The following is a 27,549-nucleotide window of genomic DNA, read 5'->3' as shown; positions in this document are numbered from 1 at the left end:
TACAACTCACATCTGGGTTTTATTATACTCCGTAAAATATACAGGAATCTTGATGTACTGAAAGAGTGCAAGTAAATACAGTATTCAAGCAGTCACTATTTCTATGTACATGCTCATTAATTTTTCAAAAACCCCACAAAATTATCAAATAGATCAAAATACTGTTCTGTGTTTTCACACTTTATGTTCAGAAAACCAGCTGAGAATTTACAATGTCATTAAGGTTTCCAGTTTCACAATAAAAAAAAAAAGGATAAAATTAAATTGGGAATTAATTTGCTGCAACTTAACTGTACTTTCTCTGAACATGCAAGATCTTGCAAGTCTGAGCAATTTCACTTGAAAAGCAGAACCAAATAAAATAGTTACTTTCCTAACAGCCCAAACCTCAGTTTTTCTTTTAAAAGTTGTAAAACCCTCTTTTTTTGGTGGGAAATTTCTGGCAGATTGCCTCCCCCCACCCCCTTCTTCATTCTCCTCTCAACAGTAGAGTGTTATAAAACACATGTCCAAACAGGATCCACAGGTTTGTGTTCTTATAAAAAAAATGTTGTACAACAAATAATTCTTCCAAAGAACCTGAACATTATATCTTTGGGTAATAGGGGATATTCTTTTTTGATGATTATTATTATTTTTAATCATATTCCAGGATTTAAATAATGCAAAATAAATGCAATGAGGAGGCACAAAAATAATTTCAGTAACCAATGTACATGTTATAAAAAACATGAGTTGCTGAAAAAAAAATTTATTCCCCAGGACCAGACAGACAGCTGCAACAGGGTGCCATGAAACGATCTTCCAATTTGCATTAAATTTCACTCTTCCCTTGAAGTCTTTTCAGTATATTTTAAATAATAGTTCAATTTTAAATTTTAAACTTAACCATCTAAAACTGTGCAACAATAATTGTTTTGGACTCCCCCCTCCATTTTTTTTACACTGTACATGTATCACCCTGACTGCATCGGTTAGCTGGTTTTTCAATATTAACATTATAAAAGTATGACAATTTTTCTTTAAAATTTTATCTAAAAGAAAAAACAAAACTTAAAAATACATCTGCTTTCTCTCATTGTACATTTAAATACAGTGTCAGAAGGCTTTCAGATTTTTGCTTATTTTTTTTTTTAAAAAATCAAACTTTAAAACCAAATTTGAACTTCATTTTTAGAAATATTAAAGTTTGGTTTAGATAAGTTTTCAACGAACCTATTCCAGTTTCCACAAAAAGTTATTAGATTAAAAAAACCTTTAAAGTATTTGGTCCTTTGGCAATTTGCTGTGCAACAATGCCCACTGTACCAAACTTTTATTGCCTTCAGATTTCATTAGTTTTATTGATAGGATTTGAAATGTAGTGTCTCCTTTTGTCTTGTACAATAGTGTTGCTTGTCTACACTAGCGTGTACAGTGTCCCAAAACGATGCCTTACACCTCAAAACCAAATTAAACCAAGTTGTTCTGATGTTACTTTCAGCTCTGAATATCAAGTCCACTTCAAGGCTTTATCTAGTAGCTTCTTTTAACAAACTTGGTTTTAGAGATCTTCCTCTACAGGTCAGCAATAGACCATCCACCATGAGCCCTTTTCCTTGAGGCTGATTTTGCATTTGAACACCGAGTGCTCCTTCTGGGACTGGACTTTAGTCTTCACAAAAGCACAGAAGCCATTCAGTAAGTCTCCGAGTCTGAATCGTTGAGTTCATCCTCTTCTGCATAAGAGTAGCCGTCTTCCCTGCCAATGTTGTTGAAATTGCAGTAAGAGCTATGCTCACTGCGCATGATTGGCAAGGGGTCAAATGTGACGGTCTTTGAGGTGTTAGTGTAATGATTAATGGCACTGAACGTTAGGGATGGTATTGTGCTACTTGATGAAATAGGCATCATGGTGGCCAGAATGAGGGCTAGACAATCAGCCACATCTTTATTGGGAGCACAGGCCAAAGCTGGGGTATACCCTAGAAGTAAACATAAGATGAAACCTTAAATCAGATTTTATTCAAAGTTTCTCAGAAAATCATAGAATCAAAGAATAATATATGCCTAAAAAAAGGACTGAATCTACCTCAATAAAACCATTTTATTGCTATGCATAATTCCTCCAACTGATGAGTATTCCAAACCCTTCAAACTTTTCTATCATATATAAATATATATGCACATATTTAGATACTTATTTGCTGGGTGACCCTGAGCAAGTCATTTAACCTGTTCAACTCAATTTCCTTATCTGTAAAATGAGCTGGAAGGGGAAATGGAAAACCACTCCAGTCCCTTTTGCCAAGAAAACTCCAAAGGGAGTCAGAAAGAAATGGACATGAGTGAACAATAACAAAAGCTCGGTCAACAGAGGAGACTATGGAGGGGAAATAAAGTATAAAAATGGAAAGGTAGGAATGGGCCGGGCTGTTCATGAAGAACTTTAAATGGCCAAATGACTCAATAGTTAACTCTAGAGGCAAAAACAAGTGGTGGAGATTCTTTATTCTGAAGTGGTGGAATGTGTTCCAAGCAAGCCAAGTTGGTTTTCTTGTGATTCAGCCAGGGCTACTAAATGGTTCTGGCTAATGGTGATAGAACAGAGAAAAACTGGCCCCCTCCACCCTCCACTCCCATTGCTCTTAACCTGGAGCAAAGAGCTGCAAACTTTTCCTCAGTCTGAGCCCAGGCTGAGGACGCTTTGTTCTCCACCCTTACTCCTGCCTCTGGCCAGTGCCCCTGCATACTGGCCCCTCCTTACTCTCTACATCTGGATGGGCTCCTCTACCAGCTCTAGTCTCTGGACCAAATCACACCCTGCTCTATAAAGCTCCAGGGACTCCCCAGTGTACCCAAGCAAGGTATTCTAACCCTTTCTCTTCAGGGAACTCTGCTGCAAGCTTCTCAAACACGCCAGACACTCACTCCCTGTCCATTTCCACTTGCTCAAATTCTGTGTTTTCCTTTAAGGTCCAGCTCAGGCCCAACTTTCTTCACCGGGCTTTCCCAGATGAACCTCCTCAAATGTGTTCTGCCCATATTGTGTTCTATATTGAATCACACTTCCTTGGAAGGGCAAGCCGAGTACTGTTTTTTATTAAATCGAGGGGTCCAAAAAACCACCCTGCTTTCTAAGCTTGGCTCCTGACCCTTTCTCCTAGGGGCTGGGGGCTCGAGGCCAGACCTGGAATGCATCATAAACATCTGTGAGTGGACTGAGAAGATAAACTCCCATCCTGCTTCTGGGAAGTCCTACTAAGCCGGACTCCCTAGGTTCAAAGCAGCTGCGCAGAGCTTCAGGATGATGCTGATCAGGTTCACTACGCAGGGGGTGGCAGATCATTCTCACTTCCAGTTCCCACAATAACACAAATTACAGACCCTTGCTATATTCTTTTTTAAATTACTGGAATCTGATTTATAAAATAGCATAAGTTGAAACAATATAGGTTTAAGAATTAGGAACTCTCCTTGAGTCAACTGCTGAGAACTTCCTCAAAGTCTCTCCCCACTTCAAATGCAGGTATGACACCCAGCTGGCTCCCTATGACTATCCACCCCGAGCCTTTCCTGCTCTCTTATCTAACCTCTCACTGCTGGGTGTGTCCAGACCTGATGACCCCTTCTGCCTCAGGGTCTCTCCGTGGTTGACACTCTCTCAATCCAAGTCTCCCAACCATCCTCAATCTGAGCAACTTCTCTCTGGGCTCTTCTCTTTGTAGCCCCTGAGCTGCCTCAACTTCATTGAAAGTTTGATTTTATCTAGGTATTTTGAAAATTAAATTTACTACCTTCTAAAAGTTACTGTATAAATTTCTATTTTGATCATGCACATTATTCATAAAGTCAATTTATCAACTTTATTTAGGAACCTTATCAGATTTCAGAAATCCTTCATTAGCTGGAAATTTCTTTTGTCCTATCCTTGTGGCCTTAGTATTTTGCAGGTTGAACTCTGGAGAAGCAAAAGGACTCAACAATTCTGAGCTTTAGTTTTTTTCATTTTAAAATTCTCTGAATAATGAGGAATCCTCAGAGGATACTAGACTACCCATAAATGAATTAAAACCATCTCTAAAAAATTTCCACCAAGTGGTGACTTCTGTTTTGCTTGAAGATTTCTAGTAAGGGACAATTTTCTTTCTCCTAAGGCAAACCATTCCACTTTGGGGTTAGCCAGTTGTGGTATTTTTTCTTTCTACTGAGCCCAAATATCTATTTCTCTATAATGCCACACAGTGCTTCTATTGCTTCTTGGCCAATTAAACAAAGCCCAATCTTTCTCCCATATAATAGCCCTTTACATATTTAAAAAAGTTATTACCCCCCCCCCCAAACCATTCTCTTTTTAAGTCACTCTGACCAATCTTAATACAATTTCAAGACCTTTTCTGATCCTGGTCACCAAAGGACTTAAAAACACTTAAATTTAAAGCATTTAAAAACATTTGCAGCATCTAAAGCATTTAAGTCAATTAAATTCAGATTTACACCAAGTAATGAGACTCCTTACCATTTTCATCTACAGCAAGCACACTTGCTCCTTTCCCCAAAAGTTCCTGTACGACAACTGTGAGTCCATTTCTGGCAGCAACATGTAAGGGTCTGAAAAAGCAGGAAAAGTGAATGATGAAGAACAATTTTGCAGTATAGAAAAACGATACAATCTAGTTAGCTAAACTGAAATGATAAACCCGAGCAGATGCCCAGAATCCAATGAAAAACAAGAGTGTTAGACCTCAATATAGAGAATGAAGAACTTGAGTCTAGACCCAATTCAACCTTTTTCTACTCCAAAGCTGAGAGGGAAGATGAATACTGGAGTGAAGACAAGAGTTACAACTGATTTAAACATCAGAGCTAGTTATTTAATCACTGGTCCAAATATATAAACTGTAATAGCTTCTCCTGCCATCTTAGTTTCTACAACTCTGGGAATTATAGAATGGAAGATGATATCAGAAGTCATCTCATTTCACCTCAAAACCAAAAACATGAATCTCACCTAAAAATCCCTGACAAATGATCATTTAATATTTATCTGAATAACTCTAATCATGGGGAAAGAAACTCTCTACTTACTAATGCAGCCCAATCTACCTTAAAGAAATCTGTCTGACAATTTTTCTTGATGTAGAGATTAAACCTATGACTGTAGCCCATTGGTCTTCCTTATGATACCATAAACCTCAAAAAAGTAAAAAACGAATATCACACAGAGGGCTATGGATGGTGGGTGTACAAAGGCTGTGACATATAACTTCTTTGAAAATGAACAGAAGGGGCAGCTAGGTGGCGCAGTGGGTAGAGCACCAGCCTTGGAGTCAGGAGTACCTAGAATTCAAATCCAGTCTCAGACACTTAATAATTACCTAGCTGTGTGGCCTTGGGCAAGCCACTTAACCCCATTTGCCTTGCAAAAACCTTAAAAAAACATAAAAACCAGAAAATGGGGGCAGCTAGGTGGCACAGTAGATAGAGCATCAGCCCTGGAGTCAGGAGGACCTGAGTTCAAATCTACCCTTAGACTGTGTGAACTTGGGCAAGTACCACAAAAAAAAAAAAATGAACAGAATAAAAAATGCCATCAGGGAAATAGATGATAGATAGGAAGATAAGATATGCTGGCAAGATTGCCACCTATCATCTTCTAAATGACCTCAGGGAAACTGTGAGTCTCTGAAGACAGTGATCATGTCCTTTTGTCATCTTTTTTTCAAGTTAGAAGTCTTCAATCACTTTGATCAGTATGATCATTAAGACTCTGGGGACTCTTACCTCATCCCCTTCTGGGTATTCTCCAGTTGGTCAGCCCAGACCTGGCCATGTCCCTCTCTTCTCCCTCAGCTTGAGGGTCTCCTTATGACCAGCCCTTCTGACAGAATGATGTCCTCTTCCTCTTTCACTGGCTGCTATGCCAGGATCTTGTGTCTCCAGGCAGATTTGGACTTGTATACAGAGACCCTGGCTTTCCCTTAATGGCCATCTCTCCACAGACCTCACAGGCTGGGCACTTAACCAATACTTGGTTTCAAACTGGTTCCCATTGAAATTTCATCCTTTTAGTTTAAAGTCACAATTTTGTGCCTGTCAAATTCCTGGATAACACTGTTTCATCTATCAGTTTAGTGACCTCTCTCCTTTCCTTCCTGTTTTACTATATCATCTATACAGAGATTTGCCACTCCCACTCTGCTCAAGGCTATTATTATCTCAATTGAACCCTACAATACTCTGGGACACAGGTGCTATCATTATCCCCATTTTACAAATGATCAAACTGAGGCAGAAGCTTAGTATCTTGTCAAGGGTCACACAGTCAATGTTTTAGGCTGCTTCTGACTCCAGGCCCAATGCTGGTCTCTACTGAGAGTTTTTACTTAAAAAAATTAATAAAAAGGTTTTATAGATGCTTTTATTTATTTTGGACCAGATCTTTGGACCAGATTTCATTACTGAACAACTAAGTAGCAGCAGCTCATCAGACTTCTATCAAGGAACATTCATATTAACATAGAATATTATAATTTTTGAAGGCATTTCTCCAAGTAATGGTTCTCTCAGCATCTTTATTTAAATGGTATAAAAAACAACTTAAACATTCTTTGAAGTTTAAGAGTCAATAATCTTTGGTAACATATCCTTCTGGATATGTTACTGGATAAAACATCACTTCTAAAACATTAGAAATCTACCCAGTTGGAAAAATTAAATTTTACCAGTATAAAAATTTATGAAATGTGACCATTCAATCAATGAACCATGAATCCAAACACACAAAATTCACTCAGTACTTTGCATTTATATCTTAGTATATAAAGTGGAAATGAGAAATACTCACGTTTGCAAAGCTGCATTGGTTGCATTGATGAGGTTTCTATCTGTTATCTTCTCCAGGATTAACAAGGCACTAGTTTCATGACCCTAAAAATAGAAATCAATAACTTTCTTAAGTGGACTATGTATTTAAGATTTTACCCTGGGTAACAGCAAACAGGTCTTGATATTTTATAGACATTTATATTTTAGAGACCAATAGATTAATTGAAGGTTTCTGCCCTAGTTACAATTTTCAACACAACAAAATATTTTGGTTGATATGATATGAAAACTTTATTTAAGTGATTGATGATAAAAATTTTGCCCCCAAATATTTTAAAGTTCATTTTTACTGCACTGTAAGATATTCTCTAATAATCCTGCATATGGTATTCAGTAATACTATTGCTTAAAATAATGTTTTTTAAAAATGAAAATATATACCAACCTTACTGCATGCCAAATGGAGTGCTGTGTTTTTACTGTTATCTTGAAGAGTCAGGTCTGCGTTAGCACTGCTAACTAGCATCTCTGAAGGGGAAGAGGGGAATTAGGAGGGAAAATTGCAGTAATTCTTACAGAAGGAATAGCATCTCAGTATTTTAATCACTCTCTGAACTGAGAATATAAAACAAAACCAACAAAATATCAGTAGCAAGAGCATTTCTGTTCATTTAAAGCAAAACTATTCAACTAGATTTGAAAATTTCTCAATCAACTGGGACAAATGAAAACATCAATTTAGTGACAAAAAATATAGTCAGCAAGGTTTGTAAAACTTCAGTAGCAAATACTCTTAACTACCAGCATCTTGTTCATTCTAGAAATAACAATTTTGCCCCTTTTTGTAGGAGGTCACTTTTAAATCTGTGGATTTACAAGCACTTATTTATAGGATTAAATGAATTCCTAGGTCATTTATTTACCAACAGTATTTGTCTGTCCATTTTCTGCAGCCATCATTAGAGGTGTTTTCCCAGAAGAATCCACAGAATTCACTTGAGCATTATGGCTGAGGAGCAGCTGTAAACACTCTACGTGATCTGTGAAGGCAGCTGCATGAAGAGGGGTTCTACAAAGCAACGAAGGTCACAATTATTAAAGCTCCATATTTTTTATTTGTAGAATAAAAATTATTCTTCAGTTTTGCAGAATTTTAGATCTGTAAAAGAACTTAAAGATATCTGTTTCATCATCTTCCTCCAATAACTAATTCTCCGATTTTTATATATTATTAAATTAAGGCTGAAAGGTTAAATTCCAGCAAAAAGGACAGATTTGAATTTTTCCTGATTCTCATTTCAGCATTCTTTCCAAAAATATCAAAGATTAGGATAAAATTGACAAACTGAACTGAAACATCTCATCCCCCTTTTTTCTATAATAACATTTGTGTTAGTAACTCAAGTGGATCTTGAATTAGAAAAGGACTAATTCAAAAGAGACATATTTAATTTTATTATTGTTATTGACCTTATTTGTCTAAACAAACATTTTTCTAGGAAAAAATCTAGTGCATTTGAACTAGATTCAATGTAATACATTCAATAAATAGAAACTGTTTTATCTATAAAATTGTTTCTAGGATTCTGAACTCTAAAAGGATTAAAAAACTTGTGTGTGTGTGTATATATATATATATATATATATATATATATGTTTATCTGAAAACTGACATCTTAATAACAAGTAATAACATGACAAGAACTAAAATGTTAAGAAGACAACATAGTATGAAAAGAAAACAGCTATAGGTGAACTCCTACCTTCCTTTAGTATCTGTTGAATTTACAATGCCAGTGCCCAATGTATCAATTAACATTTCAGCAGCACTTTCATTGTCATTTATCCTAAGAAAACAACAAGCTGGTTACTCAGGGCTCAAAAGAATTTATTTATAGTGTTGAAAACAAATGTAATTTATTTTGACTTTCTTACACAGCACAATGTAAAGGGCTGAAAGAATTTCCTTCCATTTTCTGGAAGACTTCTTGTTCCAAGAGTAGTTCGACACACGTCTCATGTCCTAAAAAAGTCAGATATTAAAATTCAAAGTTATTAAAGCTAAAATGTATGTTGTAGAGCTTAAAACAACTAAAATGATCAATTTATTAAATTCTTGAGGCAGCACACCATGTTCAGGTATCTGGTAGTCAGATGAATCTTTAAGACTCCTACCCAACAGCAGCAGGGCAACTTACCACAACATTTACACTGTTATTATCATCACTGACTCCCTTCTTTTCTTCTTCACTCTGAATATTTTTAGGTTGATAGTTTGGACATCACCATATCTAAATATATCCTTCTCCTTCCCTACTCATCAAATTGTTGCTCACAAAAAGAATTTAAAAAAGATAAAAATTAGTTTAGCAAAACTAAATTAAGTCAACAAAAGTTAATTAAGCATTTAACGTGTTGCCAGCCACAGTTACAAGTACTGAAGATTCAGATACAAGAATCCTGTTATCAAGGAGCTTACATTCTGGGGAGGCAAGAAAAGACATAAATGATACCGAATCATCAGGGTCAAAGGGAGGACTCAGAGAGAAGAGCTAAGGGCACTTCTCAAGGTTAGAAGGCAGCTCAGCTATGGCAGCAACATCCAGAGTCAAAAGCAGAGCTGGGAAAAGAATGAAGTTTGGCCTGCCTAGGTCTTCTTAAGTCAATAATCTTATTTGATAGTATATGCCATATTTCCCCCACTGCAGAAAAAAAAAAGAAAAGAGAGGAGAGAAGGTACATTTTCTCACCTCTTTTCCATGGCAAGTGAGTCTATTTCTAAGGCCCAGACTCATTATGAAGAAGTTTATCACCAGTAGGCTGGGCATTTGGTGATGAAGGTTTTCCTTAGAGAGGGGTAAAGTGGAGTTAAAAGAGATGGTTTTATTGTATGCTCAAAGATACCCAAGAAACTTATTTCTTGGGACATTATTGTCTCATATTAGATCTCATAATAGGCATTTGTGAAAAGACAACTTTGAAAATAATTGTGGTTCATTCACAAACACTGATTTCAGAGGATGAATACAAATTATATGAAGAATTTGATAAGATTCACCAAATTAAAACAACATATACTTTGATTCTCAGTGACTTCAATACAAAGATGGGACTAGATTAGGATGCTGAGAAATATATTGGAAAACATGGAGAGGAATGAGAAAGATCAAAGACTTGTTGACTATATATAGAAGCTTCACACCCCCCATATCAAGAATACTTCACTTGGAAAAAAAAGAATTAGAAGGGAGAATTCTGTAATTTAATCTCAGAAAGAGAAACTGAACAAGCTACAAATGAAATCCTAAAGAAAAAACCCTGAGACCAGATGGATCTACAAGAGAATTCTATCAGTCATCAAGGAATAATTAATTCCACTATTACAGAAATTGAATGAATAAGAAAATCAAAGAAAATCAAATTTTTATATGATACAAACACAATATGATCTAATACAAATACCATATATATGGACATTTATGCATACATTTATGTGTGCTTGCATGTGTGTATGTGTTTTTAAAGTGGAGAGCCAGAAGGAAATTACCTTTTGGATATATGGATAGAAGAGTTCATGACCAAACAACAGACAGGTGATCACAAAAGATAAAATGAACAATTTAATTAGTAACATTTTGTACTAACAAAACTGATGCAATTAAAATTATTTTATTCTTTGGGTTTTCTTTGTTTTTGTGGGGCAATGGGGTTAAAGGGACTTGCCCAAGTTCACACAGCTACTAAGTATCAAGCATCTGAGATAAGATTTGAATTGAGGTCTTCCTGCCTCCAGAGTTGGCTGCTCAGTCCGCTGCACCACCTAGCTGCATCTGCAGTTAAAATCAGAAAAGAAATTGATTGGGGGGGGGGGGGGGGGAGAAAGAAAGAGTATCTTTGCAGCAAGCTTCTCTGATAAAGACCTCATTTCTTAGATAATTAAGGAATCGATTTAATTTATACAAAAAAAGGCCGGTTCCCAACAAATCAAAGGTCAAGGATAGGGGTGGCTAGGTGGTGTAGTGGATAAAGCACCAGCCCTGGAGTCAGGAGTCCCTGGGTTCAAATCCAGTCTCAGACACTTAATAATTACCTAGCTGTGTAGCCTTGGGCAAGCCACTTAACCCTATTTGCCTTGCAAAAACCTAAAAAAAAAGAAAAAGAAAAAGAAAGAAAAAAGGTCAAAGATATGAACAATTTTCAAAGCAAGAAATTGAGGTAATCATCAAAAAATATAAAAAAAATTCCAAATCATTAATAGAGACATTCCACTTAAAATAACCCTGAGGTTCTTCCTTATCAAATGCTTCAGATTGACAAAAATGATAAAAATGTATTAGAATAGTTAAAGAAAAACATTAACCATGGTTCTGATAATAACTTAGCTACTTTTGGGTTTGAATCTTTAGAGATCTCAACTGTCTTGCATTTACAAGAATTGTCTTCAAAGTAGATTTAAAAAAAGCTACATTCATTAAATTTTTATGAATTAAAGTTCTTCTGTCCTTACAACCACCATTTATCCAGTTTTTCTGATGGGTCCCTTCTCTTTTTCACACAGTCATGACTTTCAGGCTCTCCTTACCTCTCACCTAGGCTGTGACAATGGCTTGACTCAAGTCTTTCCCCATTCTAATTCATCCATCTTCCCAACAAGCTGGCAGAATGGCTTTTCATAAGGCACAAGTGCTCTATATATCTTACCTCTAGGATCAGTTCCTCTACTCAGTCTTGAAGGACATATACAATCTGACAAGTCCATCCATGCCCTGCCCACTCTCAGATTCAGCTCCAATGAGTTTGTCCCTGCTCCTCACACACAACCCTCCAACCATTCAAGCTCCATGTCTCTGTGCTGGATGGTCTTCCCTATCAGCAGCGTCTGCCTCACAGAGCTCCATGCTTCAGTTCACACACTTCTTGCTGGATGCTTTTCCTGACCCTTCCAGTTTAATGCATTCTCCACTTAACAGCCTTGCATTTACTTGCATCATATATTGATGTATGTGCTCACTTCCTCAATAGAAGGTGGAAGAGGTTGTCCTCTTGCTTGGTCATCTGATCTATTTGCATTAGACATTTTCTTCACAATTCATGCTAAAATGTCACAATCTTTGGATTATTTTAAGACTAGGATTATAAATGTAATCCTTGAAATCCAATAGATAAATGTCATGTTTTGACAAAATTAAAAAATTGACTAAAATTCGAAGACATTGATTAACTTGGAAAAATTTTAATACTTCTAAATAACCTTAAAAAAATCAGGAAAGTTGGAAGAAAGGTAGATTTTAAGGGGGAAGATGATGAGTTCTGTTCTGCAAAGTTAACTTTGAGACATCTATGAGAGATCTGGTTGGAAAGGTCTTGTAGGCAGTTGGAATATGGGAGAGAGTTGAAAGCTGAATACTTAGATCTTGGAATGACCTAAATAGAAATGACATTTATAACCAGGTAAAGTGATGAGATTAGCAATAGAAACTAGAAAGACAAGAGGACAGATGACAGAATACTGGGGTAATTCTTATGCATATACAGCAGAAGTTAGGAAATGAACAAAGGCAGAAATTTTGTTCACATTTCTATATTGTTTCCTTTGAGTAAACTATAGTTTATAGCAGTGTTAGTATTATTTTACTTTTTGGTTATTACATTTAGATGCCATAGACTCCTTCTTTAATGCCTCTGTAGCATGGATATTAGATGACCATTCACTTTTGCAGACAAGGGAAGGCAAACTGATAAGTTCTATCATGCTGTAAAGTATGGTACTGAAAGAAAGATTCTCTGTGCTTTTTGAGAACCAGACTGCCGTGGATAAAGCACCGGCCTTGGAGTCAGGAGTACCTGGGTTCAAATCTGGTCTCAAGACACTTAATAATTACCTAGCTGTGTGGCCTTGGGCAAGCCACTTAACCCCGTTTGCCTTGCAAAAACCTTAAAAGAGAGAGAGAGAGAGAGAGAGAGAGAGAGAGAGAGAGAGAGAACGAACCAGATTGCCTAAGTTTGGAGAGGCTTAGGAGACTGGCCACTGGGTGATGAATTCTCTGGCCATAGGAATCTTTGTATAATAATTTTTTACAGGTTTATGAATTATTTGAAAATCAATAGCTTATGGAGAGTCAGATTATGAAGGAAAGAAATGAGACAATTGATATGGCAAGTCACTGAAGCAACATCAATCTGATTTTTATTTAAGTTGTTGAAACTAAAAAAAGTAAAAAAAGGTAAGAGAATAGAGGCTGACAGAGACTATCAATCATTTCCTAAAAAAATTTAACAGATTAAATCAATTGTCTTCATTATCAACAAGGGAGACTGAACAGATCAATGAATTGGACATATATCTCAAAATTGCTAGAAAATTGATTTTTTTAATATTTAAATACCAAATAGAAATTATGAAAATCAAAGTAGAGATGAACAAAACTGAAATAAAACAATCACTGAAATAATAAACTGACAAATTATTCACTAATTTGTTTTTAAGCATATCTTGTAATGATCACAATGCAATAAACTATTAATCAAATTTTAAAAACCCATTAAATAAGGGATTAAAAACCAACTGGTCACTAAACAACTTTATCCGAAAGAATTGATGGATCAGGGGGCAGCTAGGTGGGGCAGTGGACAGAATACCAGGCCTGGACTCAGGAGGACCTGAGTAACTGAATGATTACTTAGCTGTGTGATCTTAGGCAAATCTCTTAACCGCACTGCCTTGCAAAAAGAATCGACTGGATCAAATAATTTCAAAGGTAGTAACAATGATAAGACAACATTTCAAAATATTTGGGAGCAGCCAAAGTAGTGCTTAGAAAAATTATATTCTAAACACTTACATCAAAAAATGAAAACAAAGAGAAACAAATAGGCAAACTTTTATTAACAAATGAAATTTCACAAACCACACATCTTTATAGCTGTATGACTATACAGCTGATTCAAAGATGAAGAGACTATAAGATTCCACTGTATTTATTGCTTGCTGACTATAAATATCACTTTATTTAGAAGGATAAAATGACTTGAAAAGTCACCAAAGTATCTCCCAGGCAAAATACCAAAATCATATTACATATCTTTGAAAGATGTAATAACAAAGTTTTTTTCTACAACTGATTGGTGATCTCAAGTAAGGCTACAACAGGAATATATATAAACTTTCAAAAAATGGTTGTCACCAATAATGGAGGACATTCAGCATTGAGTCCAAAATAAAAGCTGAATTCCCAATAGATGCTGAATGAACATATCTCTTTTCATTAAATTTTATTACAGGGTAAACAAAAATCTTGACCCTAGAAATAAAAATTAATTTGATAGCCATGTTTTAACAATTGGGGGGAAAACTGTCAAGCAGTGAAGCAACCAGGGTTTGGAACCAAAATAGGGAGTTTAGAAGATTCAAGAAGATGTATATCCCTATGGTATAGTAGGAAGAGATAAGAAGAGATGTAGAGGTCAGATACCAGCAAGAATTTCTTTCCATTCTCTGTCCCATAAAATATACACCTTACCCATCCTGTGTCGCTTTTCCTTTTAGAAGAACCAATCTATCTTCTACCCTATCTCTACAATCAGTAAGGTTTTTCTTCATTGAAAGATTCTATTCCTTTAGTCCATAAACCACCTTTTCTCTCATGTCATGTGGGGAGGAATTTTGCTGAAGATTCTCTGGTAGTGTAGGAAGAACAAGTGACTCCACATCTTATTGGCAGAACTGGGTGGCCCTCTTTTCTTTAGATAGTTAGCACAATCCTTAATGATTATGGCATTTATTTAGAAGGTTCCATAGCACTCTGGGGAAAGTTCTTCATAAAGCCAAAGATATTATCTGTAAGGCACCATAGTAATTTGTTGTCTCAACAACTGATTATTTTATTTCCTTATATAATTTTCACAACTTAATAACAATTTACAGGTACATGTGCTACTTGCCTTAGATAGTAATTGACTTGGATCAACTACCAAAGTTGGTAAATATGGCTATAGTCTTATACTTTGAGGAGGAGCACGAGAGAAGTGACTTAAAGGAATTAGTAATAATATTAAATTGGGTCTATGGACACTTGGGAATTCAAACATTTAAAGACTGGCTAATAAATTTTCTTCTTTATTTTTTTGGTTAAGCAAAACTAAAAAGCTTATAACTACCATCCCTGCCCCCCCAAATAGAGTAATTGTCCTTCAATATCAAAAAAGATCACAATATGAGGGAGGTGATGCCATGGTGCCAATCTTACAATGCACATGAGATTGATTAAAGTGAGGAGGTGTTGTGCAAAGACATCATTATCAGTATCCCATGTGAGTCTAATGGTCTGACATAGTTATTAGATCAGGATAGTTAGTAATCAAAGGAAGACTTCGATCTTTTAGAATCAGATCTTTTCCATATCATCAAGGTACTGGCAATATGGTATCATCTCTGGATGGTCTAATCATCAGTATGGCAGCCTCATTCCCCCAAATATCCCTTTGTTTGTGTATTTTAGGAAGCTGAAACAGTGAAATAAAGACAAGGAATATGGAATTGAACCCTAGGCCTCCTTAGTTACAGAAGAAAAAAATATCTTAAGGATTTTTAAAGTAGTTAAGAGGCATTCAATTTGATCAGTGCATATTAACATAGAAACAATGTAAAGATTATCAGATTTCCTTCTGGGGGGGGGGGGAGGGAAGGAAGGGTGAAGGGAAAAGTGTAAAATTCAAAACCTTACCAAAAAAATGGTGAAATTGTATTTAATTTGAAAACAAATGAAATATTTATCTAAAAAAAGTACTTAAGAGCTTTCAAAGAAATTTTGGAGTAATAAGTCTTTAATTATAGAGAGACAAACTAAGGCAATGATTTTCTAGAAACAGTTTTCTGAGGTGAGAGAGAAATTTCATAAAAATTATCAGTAAAAACAAAAAAATTATCAGTAAAAACAAAGGAATAATGTGGAATAAGGCAGCTTTGTGTAAGTTCTCTCACCCCACAGCTGCCTGACACCAATGTCAAAAAAGTACATTGTAACACAAAACAAAACCCTTTTTGTTTTCTTGCTGTAAGCCATGAAGACAAACCTCAGAAACAGTAACAAATGAACTGTGCATGATATATTACAGTATTTTCCAAAAAGGATGACCAAAGTCATGGACTAGTTCAAGGCATTACAAATCTTTAGACAGTCTTTTATTTTAGAGTTAGTGTTATAAATCTGGTCACCTTTCAATCTTTTTACCTAATTTTATTAACACTTATTCCAAAAACTACCTTATTTAAAAAAAAACTTCAAAAAATATTTTTAAGAATGAGCTAATGAGTATAATGTAAAAGAATAACTTCATGTGAAATTTCTTTAATAGCTAAAAACAATCCTTTAACAATACTGCAGAGTTAATGCAAAATTGTGCTTTACTGTGATAGCCTTTCTTGAAATGTTTTCTTTTTAAAAATAAGTGAAATATTGGTACTCTGCTCTGGTATAAAAAATATTTTATCCTGTGATATGCTTCTAAGACAATATATGTATATTTTAGAATATGCCATATATTTGAATGGACATACATGTTATATACACTGGAATATGACACATTACAATGTCTAAGCTTTACAGTTTTTTGTTTTTCAATATATTTATAGTAGGATATACTCAAAATATATTGTATAAGATACACTGAAAAGAATAATGAATGAAACCAAATATTCAAGAGACTGGAGTGAGGAGGGAGAAGGATTTCAGGCATGGGGAATGGTCAACACAAAGGCAGTGAGACTGCAATGTCAAGCTGAATTTGTTGGCTCTGTGGGCTGCCCACTCATCTGAAGACTGAATGAAACCTTTCCTTTACATTATAAAAGAATACTTTACCATTGTAGCAGGCCCAGTGAAGCGATGTATAGCCATGATTGTCTGCTATGGCAGGAAGCACATCAGCGGATGCTGCTGCCTGTAACAGTGCTCCAAGAACACCAATATGACCACAGGCTGCTGACAAGTGTATGGGTGTTCGACCCCTACTGTCCCGCAGTAAACACTTGGCACCGTGTTGAAGTAATGCATCTACACATTCTTCATGACCTGTAACTGCCTAGAAAGAAAAGTAATTTGCATATTGGTAAAACTATACAAGAGTTATACTGTAAATGGCCCCAAATCACAAAGAGTCACACTATTGCCCTTAACCTATATTAAGATGAAACCATTATCAAGGTATTATCACTAGTGGAAAGACAGTTATTCTCCTTACTTTAGCCTTATGTGAACTCATGATTGCTATCCTTGCTTTTTTTTTTTGAGTTCAATGAGAGTAGTTCAAAATTTCTTATAAAATCTGAATTAGATTAGATTTCATCTACAAATTAATCTGGCATGTTATAAAAATGAGAAATTGAAGAAATTTTAAAAAGTGAAAGAATTCAGAAGAGAAAAGAAAGCTACAGTTGAAGGAATGCGATGGGGAAAAAATGAACTTAAGTTATGCTGTGGCACCACCGTATATCATCCTTGTGGGTCTTGGTTTCTTCATCTATAAAATAAAGACACTGGACCAGATAGCTTTAAGATTTTATGTTTTCAGTCACTAGACATTTTCTTATTTAAAATTGATCAGTACAGCCTAATTAACTGTATACCCTGACCTGATAATACTTTTCATATAATGGGTGAATTATTCAGGATTATTTGATGGTAAAATTTAATGAAGGAAATGAAAGGAAACAAAATTCAATGTGCATACATGTTAACAAAGAAAAAACTTTTCTTACCCCTCTATGTAATGCTGTTCTTCCCCACTTATCTTTGGCATCTACATTTGCTCCTTTGTTCAGTAGTGAATAAACACAGTCTGTGTGTCCATTCAGAACAGACAGCATCAGGGGAGTCCTGAGTAATGTGAGAAAGAGAGTATGATGTGCAAAAGATTTAATGGTAGCACTCATTTTACTATATGAAAAATAATGAATCAGAATAGTTTATTTCAATCTTTCTAAAGGTAGATAATATATATCTATATCTTGAAAGCATTACAATTTTAATTTAAGCATATTCAGTTATGCAGTTTGAAATATATATGGCCCAAAATAAAAAATATATGGAAATTTATATCCAAGAAAAGTATTTGTTAAAACTTACTGTCCATTTCCATCTTGAATGTCCACTGCATTCTGTGGCTCTGCATTCCCTATTAATAACCGTAAACACTCTGAATGGCCATTTGTTGCTGTAAATTAAAATATAAGGTCAACAGTGGAAATAATCAAAAATAATGATAGGTTAAGATTTTAATCATAGAACATGTTATCTTGTTCTGAAGACAAACTTCATACAGATACTTAAAAGTTACTTATACATCACGTAGGGAGGTCCTTTAAAGTAATGACAATGATAATAAGAGTTACCCATTTCCACTTCCAAAGCTGGAATTCTGTGATTCTACAATTCTCATCCATAAAGAATAACTAAATAGCATCCAGAGCCTGATGTTTTTCAAAGTAAGATCAATCAATCATCTACCAAATTTAGATCTAAACCTCCAAATCAACAGCCACCGAATTACAAGTAAGAGACCCCTGTAAGGTTTGTAAAGTACTGGACAAACATTTCATTTGGTCCTCAGAGTAATTCCAAAAAGTAGGTGCTATTATTATTATCCCCATTTTACAGGTGAGTAAAACAAGGCAGGTGAACGTTAAGTGACTTATTCAAGGTCATACAACTAGTGAGCATCTGAGGAGATATTTGAACTCAGCTCTTGACTCCAGGGCCCAGAGATAGAAGAAGGTACTTAGGGTATTAACTCCCTTATTTTACACAGTTAAATTTGGCCTGGAAAAGCATCTGCTGTCTTTCTTATTTAAAGGTGTCGACATTAGACTATTAAGAAGGTGGATGCTCCAAAGAACACTGAGTAAGTAAGTCCAATGGAAGCATTTTTCCAGTAACTATCAAGCAAAACATGGTGCTGCTCCAGGGCTTTTGTTAAGATATGTCCCTAACTTTTGTTCAGAGTCTGCAGACTGTCAGCTGCTCTTACTTTCTAGAAATCAGTGAATAGCTTCCACTGCTTTATTATGTTTATTATTTTTGCAGCTCATATTCAAATTGTTCCACTTCAACTTAAATAGAACAGATGTTTAAGAAGGGCCTACAGTCTAATAGAGAAAATTAGACATACACAGAAATAAAATATGAAAATCTCAATGAAAATAAGGCGCTACCTGGAGGAACTACTTTACAAAGGCTGACATCTAAGATCTCACAGGCAGGGAGGGAGCCTATCTAGCCAATTCATATTAAAGATGTGGTAGGTGTTATTGATGAAATTCTTTAGTTTTTCAGATGTATCATCAATGGAAGCCTCAACCCTTGCATGGAAGCATAGACCAGATACTACTTATATTTAAATATTTGGGTGAGTATTAAACATAACATATTGGCCATAGACTTATGGTAACCACAGTTTTCAAACCTGATATCAGAGCAGACAAGCTGAAAAAAAATAATTCCTTTTACAAAATTTCATTCGAAGGGTATTAACATATTTTCTTGAAATTAAGATGGACTTGGCAAATCTGATAGAAACAACTACTATAAGGTGCTTCAACTTGATGCTGCTAAAAGACCTGAAGTCTTTTTTTAAACAAATTTAAATTTAATTTTTTTTTTTACAATTACATGCAAAGATGGTTTTCAATATTATACTTTGAATGGCTTTATAACTTATCACAGCATCATAGGTCTGGAGCTAGAAGGAAACATTACATGGTATGATTTCTTATTTTTGCTGATGAAGATAAGGATCAACAGACTGATGTAATCAACATCTCACAGTTAGGTAAGCATTAACTTTGGAACTGAATCTAGATTTTATAATTCTGACAAAGATAAGAACTATCTTTAGGTAAAACACTGAAGAACAGGGTTGCAAATATCCTGAAGAATCACTGAATCCAACGAAAATAAGCTGAGCTTGACTTAAGAAAGCAGTATGGGTGCACCTGCAGCATGAATAGGTGTCCTCTTCACCACATAATCCTTGACTAAAATTGAGGCTCCTTGATTAATGAGCACATCCACACATTCCACATGTCCTTTAAAGGCTGCAAGGTCTAAGGGTGTCCTTCCATTGTTATTCCGCACATCAAGATCTAGCAAAGATTGTACCAACACTTCTAGTGCTTGATGATGACCATGATAGGCCTGAAAGAAAAATTGTAAAAATCCACATCCAATAAGATAGACTTTAAATAATTTCAGAAAGCACAAAGAAAATACACTCCTTTATACTACTATGTTTTAGATGAGGCCTAATATTTCATATTAAAAATTCTAATAGAACTATATTTTAAAAATTATTAATACAGGATATAAAATTAATGCCCTGGTTGCATTTATAGATAGGAAATGAAACACTGAGGTTGTTAACTTAGTCACTGTTGTTCACTCATTTTAGTGGTAATACTATTGAAGATTTTCTTGGCAAAGATACTGAAGTGGTTTGCCATTTCCTTCTTCAGCTCATTTTATATTTGAGGAAACTGAAGCAAACAATATTAAGTGATTTGGAAAGGCTCACAATTGAATGCCTTTGGTGTCTCTCCAACAGATATTCATTTTGTTTCTGCCTTTGTCTCTTTTCTTGACCCAGCTAAACGTTACATTTAAAAAATTAAAACTGTGGATTATCACATAAAGGGCAATGGAAATATGCATGGTAAGCAGCACTTGGGGCATGCAGATATACAGCCTATACCTGTTCATATGTACTATATTCACTGTGCATATACTGTTATACATAGTCAAAAAACTGTACCAAAAAAATATAAAAGATATCATCTAAGATACACATAATGAAGAAAGAAGGCAGGTTGATCATATAATGAAAAAGAGGGAAAACAGTGTGTGATTCAACAGGTGCACATATAAAAGTTAAGAGGAAAGCACTGAGGAGATCACAGATCCTCTGAAGCAGGTAGATTTAACTATAGAATAGTAACAAAAAAGCATCAATTCTGTGCCAAGCCTTTTAATAAATGCTGGGAATACAAACAGAAAAATGAGAAAGTATTTGCAATTTAGGAGTCCAATTTCTAATCATAATTCAGCTACAAGGATAGATGGTGCAGGCTCCCTGATCAAAGGACCCATAATAATTAGTAAGAGATGACCTAGAGAGATTGGGAAAAGCAGATTGGAGTCATTGGGGGAAGGGGTCCTATGCTGATCTGGTTGGTTTGGACTGCTAAGCACTTGTATTTTTCCAAGTATAAGCACATACTATCTGTTTGTTTTATTATCTTGATCTCAAAAAATAATTTTATGAATGAAAAATTCATCAGACAAATAAAGAACTAAGTAATTTAAGTAAATAATACTTACAGCTAAGTGCAAAGGGCTTATTGGTGCTCTGTTATCTGAATCATTTAACAAATCTGTACCCGAAGTTTCCATTAGCTAAGGAAAAAAAGATCACAATATAAATGTGGAAAATGTTGCTTTAAAAATAACACAGTAGTTATTCTCAATTTTTAAAAGTTTCAGGCTAATTTTTATTTATTTAAAAGTGCCTAAAAACCCCCAAAGATTTAAAGCTTTAGAACAGCAAGATATCTGAAGATAGACCAAAGGGGATTTGGAGGGAAGTTAACAAACTGTCAACACTATTTCGTTTTTTCTGGTTATTAGAGTTCCCTCTGATTATGCCTTCTATATGTAACACTGGCAGCTATGAGTTCAGTTAAAGCCACTATGACTGTGAAAGACAGGGGAAGAAAGATAATCTTTTTGAAGATAAGAAGGGAAAAAAAAAAGACAAAATGAAATCTCCTAGTGTACTTTAGGTAGAATCACATCTAAACAGTTTCAATAAAATATTTCAAGCATTATTTTAAAAAGGTATATACTTACAACATCTAAGGGAGTTTCACTGGCAATCTGAAATAAATTTTAAAAAAGAAAACATTTAATTTTATTTTTTGCAGGGCAAGGTCACACAACTAAGTAAATCTCATTATTTATTTTTATGTGCCACCCAGATGTCCCCAAAGCATATATTTTATACAGTATCACTAAAAATTAACATTCACTATAAAATAGTAGAAACATTCAATATTTAAAAAGTTGTTATTGTTTTGAATCTATATATTTGAGTGGTTACAAATCTATTACACTAGCTGAACTTGCTTTTCAAGAAAATAAAAAACTTCCCAAAAGGAGAAAGAGCAGTTTACATTGACTATTTCTGGATTGGATGGGCCTTGTTATTTTACAGATGTTGAGAGTTCTTAGTGATTGTCTATACCAATGCAGCTCTGAGGCCTAGGTTTTGGTTCCCATCTCTAACACATCCTGCTTATATGATTGTGGGAAAATTCATAGTGAATTGAAGTTTACAAAATACTCCTCTCTGCATCTTTATACAGTAGATAATGGTTGATATACTATTTTAGATAAATACTTTACTCTGTATTTTAAAATTTTTAAACAATGAATAATGTATTTATAGCTGCTACCAAAGAATTTAATTAAAATATACCTAAATCTGAATCTTGTCTTTTTTCCCTTAAAGTAGGTTCTAAATCTGTAATATATCCAAGAAATTCAACAGTAGGTCCTCAATCTTTTCCTTTTAACCTTTATTCCCTGTCATTTTTCCTTACAAAAATCATTAAAGTTTCCGATTTATTTTTTCTTTTCTTGTTTTAGGTTTTTTTTTTTCAAGGCAATGGAGTTAAGTGGCTTGCCCAAGGCCACACAGCTAGGTCATTATTAAAGTGTCTGAGGTCGGATTTGAACCCAGGTACTCTTGTGCTGCTGCTCTATCCACTGTGCCACATAGCTGCCATATCTGATTTATTTTTTAAAATGTTTCTGTAAGTTTTGATTTGATAAGGATAAAATGGCCATTATCTTATTCCACATTTTGGTCCTGACTCAGAAAATAAATTAATTCAGAACCAGTAGGGTCTTCAAAGGCTAGTGAAGTTAAGAATCTTGTCCAGAATCACATGGCTGGTAAGTGTCTGAGTTCAAATTCCAAATTTGGTGCCCTATTAACTATATCACATAATTTGCCTTGGTCAAGTAGGATAAAACGGTATGCAGCAATTCAAACCTAAATATATGAAGTCAATGTTTTTTTTTTTGTAGTGGCAAAATCTTAGCTAAATACTTTCCTCAATCAGAAGATGATGCCTTTACAAATTTCTGGAAGTCCTGGGAAGACATGGCAGATATCTAGCTAAAGGAGAAGTTAATCCTCAATTCTCCTTCCTTTTAGAAAGTTGCTATGTCACATTCAATTTGGATCAGTGTATACCATGGAAACAATGTAAAGACTGGCAAATTGCCTTTGGGGGGTGGGGGGGTGGGGGGGTGGGGGGTGGGGGGAGGGAAGTAAGATTAAGGGGAAAAATTATAAAACTCAAAATAAATAAAATCTCTAAATTAAAAAAGAAAGAAAGCTGACATGTAATGGAAGAGCCAAATTTAATTAGGACAAGTATGAATTTAAGATCTATGAATTTTTTAAACTTTTAAAACTCTAATTAGCTATCTATTCAATTGAACAAAGGATTATTCAAGGCTCTAAGAATGTAAAGAGGAAAAGGGCAGGCCCTAAAATTGAGCAGTAGGACAAGTGAAAACACCTGAGGAAGGTGAACTACATCAAGGATTTCTACCATGCTTCCTTTTGGGTCAGGTGCTAGGGCTAAGAGCTGGGAATATGAAGGGGGAAAAAAAGAATTCCTGATCTCCAGAGCCTTTTTTGTTAGTGGGGAAGGGAGCATGTTCACAAACAGCTGAAGCCATGATAAACAGAAAGGAAATGTAAGTAAACTTAAGAGGGAAAGCACTATCAATAGGGGAAGTCAGGAATGGATTTTTTACAAAAAGTGCATTAAAATGTAGATTCAACGTAAAGGACTGAGAAACTGAAGGAGGTGAGACCCCTTTTTAAATGGCTGAGGGAACAGAGAAGTTCCAAAATGAACTTGGAAGGGTTTGGTGAAGCAATGGGAAGAAACCCCAGACAAGAGAGAACATGCAGATAAAGGCCCCTAGACTGGTAAGGGCAAAGCTGATCAGAGATCATTACTGAAGAGAAACAGAGCTCTGATTTTGTGTCTCACAGTGACAGACAGGGAGTCCCTGAGGTTTCTGAGGAGAGAAGACATTATGTTAAGAGAATGGACTGGAGTGGGGGCACATCAGTGAGGAGGCAATGATCACACTCAAAATGAGAAGTCAGGGCATGAACTAGAGCAGCACCTATGTGAGTAGAGGGGACTGAGAGAATGGAGCTAATGACTATATGTGAAAGAGTGAGAGAGTGGGAGAACACCTCAGGAACTAGGAAAACTGGTAACATCAAATAGGAAAAGAAAGTTAGGAGGAGCAAGTTTCAGCAGGATTTTAACAGGATTGATCCAATTTGGAAGATCTAGGTGAGACAGTGCCATAACCAGGTTGGGCTGTCCACTAAGAAGGTGAAGTTGTGGTGAAAATGAGGGATGGGATTAGATTTGGTTGTCTTCTGTAAAATATAGAAGCTGGGGGCACAACTTAAGCATAGGCCTGAAACCAGGAAGACCTGGGTTCAAATCCAGTTTAAGACTCTGGGCCCCAGCTTCCTAGTCTGCAAAATGGGGATAATAGCAGCACTTCCCTCCCCAGATTTTGAGACTCAAAAGTAGAACTGTAAAGCATTCAACACTGAGCCTGAATCACAATAAGACCATCTAAATGGGAGTTATAATTACTCTCATTATTCATTTGTTTTTCTATTTATTCAAATAAAGACAGATTCTTTGCCAAAAGAAAGTTAGCCCTTACCAGTTCAAGACATAAACGGTGACCGTAAGCAGCAGAATAATGAACTGCATTATATCCTTGTTTGTCCCGGATCCCTGGATTTGCATCATTTCTTAGTAAATATTCCAGGCACCTAGGGAGTGACAATAAATTCATAATCAGAACATCCTCTATTTTATCTACAATCTCTCTGCTTCCAAATAACTATTCTCACATGGAAAACAGCATGTTCAGAACAGGGCAGGTGACACCTATCTTTTTAGGGCACTATGACTTTGCTCCTTCAAGAGTGGATACTCCTGCCCCCCCCCCCCAGTGTTCCATTGCTGGAGTGCCCCCTCTTTAGGGCTCCCCTTCCTCTAACATCCAGCCACTTCCATAGGAAGGAGGACAAGAGAAGAATCTCTTCTCTACTATTGTCATGTCCCAAGTCTAAATCTCACCCACTTTCCCAAATGTGAGTAACAAATGATATAACATGGTTCAGAGGATTACATGAATCTGGAGCTGGAGGTCTGAGACCTCAGAGGCAGACAGACAAACCTGCTTACTTTCTCGATATCTAGGCATGTCCAAGTTAAGAGAGACGGGAAGCATCTTGCAATTTTAAAGCCTACTCTTTCCATGGAATGATAGCTGTATTATTGTCTTTTCACTATTTCTCTGATAACCAAAAAATACCAAAAGGCTGATTAAGGCATATTTTCTATTACAGCAGATTGAAAAATACAACAGAGCATAAAAATAAATGGAGTTTTCCTTAATATGCAGTATCTATCTAAAACCATCAACAAATATATATAATGGGGATAAACTAGGAACATGTCCAATAAGATCAGGATGAAACAAGGATGCCCATTATCACCATTTGATATAGTACTAGAAATATTAGCTTTAGCAATGAGAGAAAAAATAAAGAAATTAAGAAGCAAAACTTTTACTCTTTGCAGATGATATGATGGTATTCTTAAGAGAATTTGAAAAAAAAATCATCTAAAAAAATTACTTGAAACAATTAACAGGATATAGCAGGATATAAAAGAAACCCATATAAATCATCGGCATTTCTTTATATGAACAACAAAGCCCAAGGAAAAGAGATAGAAAGAAAAGTTCCTTTTAAAGTAACTGCAGACAACATTAAATACTTGAGAATCTACCTTCCAAGATAAACTCAGAAACGGTATGAACACAATTGCAAAGCACTTTTCATACAAAGTCAGATCTAAACAATTGTAAAAAATTTCAATCATTCATGATTAGGTTGAATTAATATAATAAAAAAGGAGAATTGTATTCAAATTAAATTACATATTCAGTGCCATATCAAACTACCAAATAACTATTTTACTAAGCTAGGAAAAAATAGCAACAAAATTCATCTGGAGCAACAAAAGATCAAGAATATCAAAGGAACTGATAAAAATGTAAAGGTAGGTGGCCTTGCTCTACCAGATCTAAAACTGGCAGTCGTAAGTGGCAGTCATAAAAACTTCCTGATACTGGTTAAGAAATAGAGTAATGGACCAGTAGCAAATGACTATAGTAATCCAAAGACATTAAATGTTCTAGGATAAGAACTCACTATGACAAAAAATGTTGGCAAAACTAGAAAATAGTATGGCAACAATTAGGCATAGATCCACATCTCACATCCTATACCAAAATAAGGTTAAAATGGGTATAGAATTTAGACTTAAAGGGTGATACCACAGACTAATTAAAAGATCAGGAAATACTGTCAGATCTATGGAAAGGGGAGAAATTTATGACCAACAAGAAATAGACTATATTACAAAATGAATGATTTTGATTATATCAAATTAAAAAGGTTTTGCCCTAATAAAACCAATACTGCCAGAATTAGAAGGAAAACAGGAAGTTGGGAAACAATTTTCACAGTTTGGGGTTCTGATAAAAGTTTCATTTCTAAAATATATAGAGAATGGGGGGGGGGGGGGGGTAAGCTAGATGGTACAGTTGATAGAGCACCAGCCCTGGAGTCAGGAGGAGTACCTGAGTTCAAATCTGACCTCAGATACTTAATAATTACCTAGCTGTGTGGCCTTGGGAAGTGACTTAACTTCATTGCTTTGCAAAAACCTAAAAAAACTCAAACAAACCCCAACATAAAATATAAAGAGAACTGAATCAAATTTATAAGGCTACAAGTCACTCCCCAACTGATAAATGGTCAAAGGATATGAACAGATAGTTTTCAAATGAAGAAATTAAAACTATATAAAATTATATATGAAAATTAAAACAACAATGAGATTCCACCTCATACCTATCAGTTTGGTTAAGATAAGAAAAAGGTAAAATGATCAATGTATTATTGGTGGAGTTGTGAACTGATTTAATCATTCTGGAGAGCAATATGGAACTATGCCTAAAGAGCAAGAAAAGTGATCAATAGCCCCTTGACCCAGCAATTCCATTACTAGGTTTTATAACCAGAAGAAATCATAGGGGCAGCTAGGTGGTGTGGCGGATAAAGCACCAGCCCTGGAGTCAGGAGCACCTGGGTTCAAATCTGGTCTCAGACACTTAATAATTACCTAGCTGTGTGGCCTTGGGCAAGCCACTTAACCCTGTTCGCCTTACAAAAAAAAAAAAGAAATCATAAAAAAATGGGAAAAGTCCCATAAGTTCCAAAATACTCATAGCAGTTCTTCTTGTAGTGGCAAAGAATTGGAAATTAAAAGGATGCCCATCAATTGGGAAATGGTTGAACAAGATATGGTATAGGAATGTTAGGGAATACAATTGTTCTATAAGAAACAATAAATGGCTGGATTTTAGATAGAGAAGCACGGAACAAATTGCAGAAACTGATGCTGAGCAAAGGGAGCAGAATCAAGAGAACACTATGCACATTAACAACAGCATGATGAGTTGATCAACTTTGATGAATGAAGCATCTCTTAGCAGGACA

At 35.4% G+C, this 27,549-nt stretch overlaps 1 protein-coding gene across 4 annotated transcripts in view; it reads right to left on the bottom strand.

Moving 5' to 3' along the window:
- The window catches only part of ANKRD28 (ankyrin repeat domain 28), a 164,916-nt gene continuing 137,367 nt past the window's right edge, over positions 1–27,549 (bottom strand). For all 4 annotated transcript variants that reach the window (XM_074195761.1, XM_074195760.1, XM_074195763.1 and 1 more), the window contains 14 exons: positions 24,633–24,744; positions 21,705–21,731; positions 21,177–21,251; positions 19,796–19,997; positions 17,931–18,018; positions 17,564–17,681; positions 16,668–16,887; positions 8,743–8,830; positions 8,571–8,654; positions 7,731–7,876; positions 7,253–7,335; positions 6,827–6,909; positions 4,499–4,590; positions 1–1,964 (listed from right to left, as the gene is read on the bottom strand). In XM_074195761.1, coding sequence (XP_074051862.1) covers positions 1,678–1,964; positions 4,499–4,590; positions 6,827–6,909; positions 7,253–7,335; positions 7,731–7,876; positions 8,571–8,654; positions 8,743–8,830; positions 16,668–16,887; positions 17,564–17,681; positions 17,931–18,018; positions 19,796–19,997; positions 21,177–21,251; positions 21,705–21,731; positions 24,633–24,744 — 1,705 coding nt within the window. In that variant the 3' untranslated portion in view covers positions 1–1,677. The remainder of the gene's footprint in view (positions 1,965–4,498; positions 4,591–6,826; positions 6,910–7,252; positions 7,336–7,730; positions 7,877–8,570; positions 8,655–8,742; positions 8,831–16,667; positions 16,888–17,563; positions 17,682–17,930; positions 18,019–19,795; positions 19,998–21,176; positions 21,252–21,704; positions 21,732–24,632; positions 24,745–27,549) is intronic.

Source organism: Macrotis lagotis, chromosome 7 (genome assembly GCF_037893015.1).
Source record: "Macrotis lagotis isolate mMagLag1 chromosome 7, bilby.v1.9.chrom.fasta, whole genome shotgun sequence".
Lineage (NCBI taxonomy): Eukaryota > Metazoa > Chordata > Mammalia > Peramelemorphia > Peramelidae > Macrotis > Macrotis lagotis.
This window is presented reverse-complemented; position numbering and strand designations above follow the sequence as displayed.